The sequence below is a fragment of the Alligator sinensis genome, unplaced genomic scaffold, assembly GCF_000455745.1.
Source record: "Alligator sinensis unplaced genomic scaffold, ASM45574v1 scaffold254_2, whole genome shotgun sequence".
In the NCBI taxonomy this organism is placed as follows: Eukaryota; Metazoa; Chordata; order Crocodylia; family Alligatoridae; genus Alligator; species Alligator sinensis.
Genome location: NW_005842396.1, coordinates 489,016 through 492,522, shown reverse-complemented (window position 1 = coordinate 492,522; position 3,507 = coordinate 489,016). Strand labels below are relative to the sequence as shown.

Sequence of the window (3,507 nt, the reverse complement as noted above, 5' to 3'; positions counted from 1 at the left end):
CTAGGGGACTAACCTCTAGAAAGCAGACAGACCCATAACAACAGGACAGGGGTTACCCCTGGGGCGTGATTACCCTGAAGCTAGCTGAAAGCAGTAAGCTAAACAGGGGGGCAGATATATCTATATGTTGCCGAGGAGCAAAGAATGACACTACAAGCAGCTCAGCTAAGCCACCACCGAGAAGGGCAAAGCTAGCTGTCAGGCCAAAGTGGAAACCACCCCTCTACATGTCCATAGTTCCCTTTGGGATGTTACTACTATAAAATGGAAAACAGATTCGAATTAAAGGGGAAAAGGGAAACTTGTAAATACTTGATAAACAAACCCACTTTTTTTTTTTTTAATTCACTGTGTGGACAAGTTCTTAGGTCTGTAAATTGTTTGGAGTTAGATTATTTTAATCATTTTTAAAACATATCAAATAAAGCAACTAAAGTGATTTCTTCTAAAACTAGACTGTAACTTATACAATGTATTTTATAGGGTGCTCTGACTAATTTTTTTCCTAAGAGTTCACAGTTTACCTGAAAAACGTAATAAATAAAATGAGTCGTGGCATGGTCAAAGAAAAAGAGGGGGAAAGAAAACCAAAGGGCATTTATTTACATTATTAAAACAGGAAATCTGCTTTCAGGGATGGTAGTTTATAGATGAGCAAGAATATGGCTAAGAACTTTATGTTAAATTAGGTTATTGAAACTGAGATCCTGAGTAGTAGGAGACTGAGTCCACTATTTTTCTAATAAGAGATCACTTCTAGCTATTACTTTAAGACTAGATATTACTTTTTGATGGAACACAGTTATCGTATTCATGTGCACAAACCAAGTAACTGTTCCAAGAGAATGGGTAGTTGGTATCTATCTACAAGAAACACAAATACAGTTGTGTATGTCCATGTATATTTAGCAGATCCCTTTTAGATAGGGACTATCCTTTTTTGAAATGTGATTCAAAATAGTTCACTGCTTTTTCTTTTCCCCAACAACAGAGCATCTCAACTAAGTCTGTGGATAGGAGGTAAAAAGGTTGAGGTAACAGGGAGATGGGATTTTCAACGCTAGATTGCATGTTTTAATTCAGCCCACAAATCAAGTGGAATCTAGAAGTTGCCATGTCATGGCTGTTCAGTTGCCTATCTGGAATTAAAATGGTGGTCTCAGTTCACTTCCCAATGCAGTGTTGACATCACACACAGAAAACAATTTTATATTCCAGTAATTTTTCCATTTTCAAATTTAACTTATGATGAGGTTATGGTGTTGTTTTTAAGCAGTTAATGGGCTATCCTAAATATTCAGATATCGGGGTTGATAATACATGGATCACATTTCAATATACAAAGAGCTAATTCTTATGTGTATAGTGTGAAAATAATAGGTATAATATACCAGAGATGCATATCTTTTATAAGCCTAATATTAAATGTATATTCTGAATTTTCCATCTTCGTATTTTAGGAAGCTTTAAAAAGAAAAGACAATGATGGAGATATCTAACACAAGCTCAGCACAACAGCTTATTTCCCTAAATGAAACTCAGATCTCTAAAACACTATATTCAATCTTGATATCACTCTACAGTGTTGATCTAGCTGGAGGCATTACTGGAGTTGTCCTAATGTCCCATCACTTGCTTCAAAGAAGATCGCAGTCTGTGATGACTGCTATCATCATCAATCTCATGGTAGTGCATGCCATTCTGTTACTTAGCCTTCCATTCCGCCTCAGCTATTATATTTCATCTGAATGGAAACTGGGGCGGTTCACCTGCAGAATGATTAGTGGCCTGATTTACGTCCATATGTATACCACTTTCATTTTTTATGTAGCTATTATTCTAATACGCCTGCTGAAACTGGAGTTTAAGAAGTGCTACACAACAACCTGGCTTGCTGCTCTCTGGCTTGTGGGAACTCTGGTGATCTTACCTATTTTTCTTTCCTATTACGGCACCGCTGACAGCTACAAAGATTCAGAATGCTTTCAGTTCCAGAAAGACATGATGAAGGAGGGCATGATGATAACAAACTACTGCTTGATTGCTACTTTGATGACAATATTCTCTGTACTCACCATAATCCAATTAGCCATAATCTTTCAACTGGCAGTGAAGTACTGGCCTGAAATGAACTCACATGTGGAATTCAGAGCTCACATGAAGAGTTTCTTCTTCACCTTGGTAATACTAGTCTGCTTTATACCTCATCATGTATTTCGACTATACTACATTAAACATTTCCACCAGGATCGAGACCATAAACTACTCTTATACAATGAAATCTTCTTAGCTTTTACAGCAATGTGCTGCTTGGACATGCTGTGTTTTGTAGCAGGTATAGCCCATTAAATTATATGCTGCTGGTAAAATATATGTTGCTGTGCTGCTTTCAGTTCTTCGTGGCAGAAAGACACTATCTAAAATGTTTCTTAGATCTATGAGGATTACAGTTTTTAGTATGAGGACAATTTTGTTTGGATTTCATGTTCAGGTTTTGGAGTCTGGTATGTCATAACCTTCAGAAGTCACTGGTCCCCATTCTCTCCCCGGAAGACAATATTTCTGATGCCTGACTATGCATCTAATCTTTGACCAAAGTAGATTGGTTTGTACCTATGTCAAGTTTCACCAATAATTTTCATTGTTTCTAATAGTTGACAGTAACTCCAAGGAGTTACTCTTTCCTCCTAAAGTTTCTCAGTCATGACAGACTACCTTCTCCAGTAAATGGTCTCTTGGACTTGGTTCATGTTAAGGATGGCAGGCAAACGTGAAACAACTTTTAACTGGCCAATGATTAGAAAGAAACTTTTTCCATGAGCAAAGCACTGAAGAATTGTGTTATGAAACTCTGTTCCTCCTTGTATGCTGTTTGAAAGTGTTTTTGAATTAACAAGGAAATGAATTAGGTTCAAAGACTAGAAAAATGGCACCTGAAGACTGAAAATCAGTTTTGAAATAAATAGGCTGGTATTTAAATAGGTTTCTTCTCCTCCTTCATTTAAAGTTCTGGTCTCACAACTCCACCTTTATTTTCATTATTTCAATAATCAAGTGGCTTTTTCAAATATGCTAATCATCATTTACATGCAAAGACCTGAAAAGGTCAAGTTTTTCAGACATCTGCTCAGCGTCACTCCTAAGTCAGGATCGTATCTACTGCTGATATTTCTGGGGCTCTGAACATGAGGACTGGAGCTACAATACAATCTCAGGCAGTCCCTTACTTCTTTGAAGGACTGGACAACAAACTCAGTAACAAGGGACATGCTTTGTCAGTTTCCAAAAAAAACACATAACAATTTCTGCTTTTGTGTCCCTTGACAAAGGCAGTGCCTGGGGCTACTGCCCCTATTGCCGCCTGCTCCACCCACCTCAGTTTTGCTACAGAGAAAAAGCAGCAACTGTGGTCTGATAATGTCCTGAAAGCCATTAAGCTGGGCTTCAGTTTTCGTCTCAGATAAATTCATTGTGACGTAGGACAAGGAATCACTTCCCCTACTTAAT

At 37.7% G+C, this 3,507-nt stretch overlaps 1 protein-coding gene across 1 annotated transcript; it reads left to right on the top strand.

Annotated features, from left to right (window-relative positions):
* Positions 1-1,482: 1,482 nt before the first annotated feature.
* LOC112551258 (probable G-protein coupled receptor 141) lies at positions 1,483-2,349 on the top strand. The gene has a single exon (XM_025211240.1). The coding sequence runs from the start codon at positions 1,483-1,485 to the stop codon at positions 2,347-2,349; it is 867 nt and encodes a 288-aa protein (XP_025067025.1).
* The last annotated feature ends 1,158 nt before the right edge of the window (positions 2,350-3,507 follow it).

Coding starts and splice junctions, on each gene's coding strand:
- LOC112551258 (XM_025211240.1), top strand. CDS start 1,483: ATGATGGAGATATCTAACACAAGCTCAGCACAACAGCTTATTTCCCTA.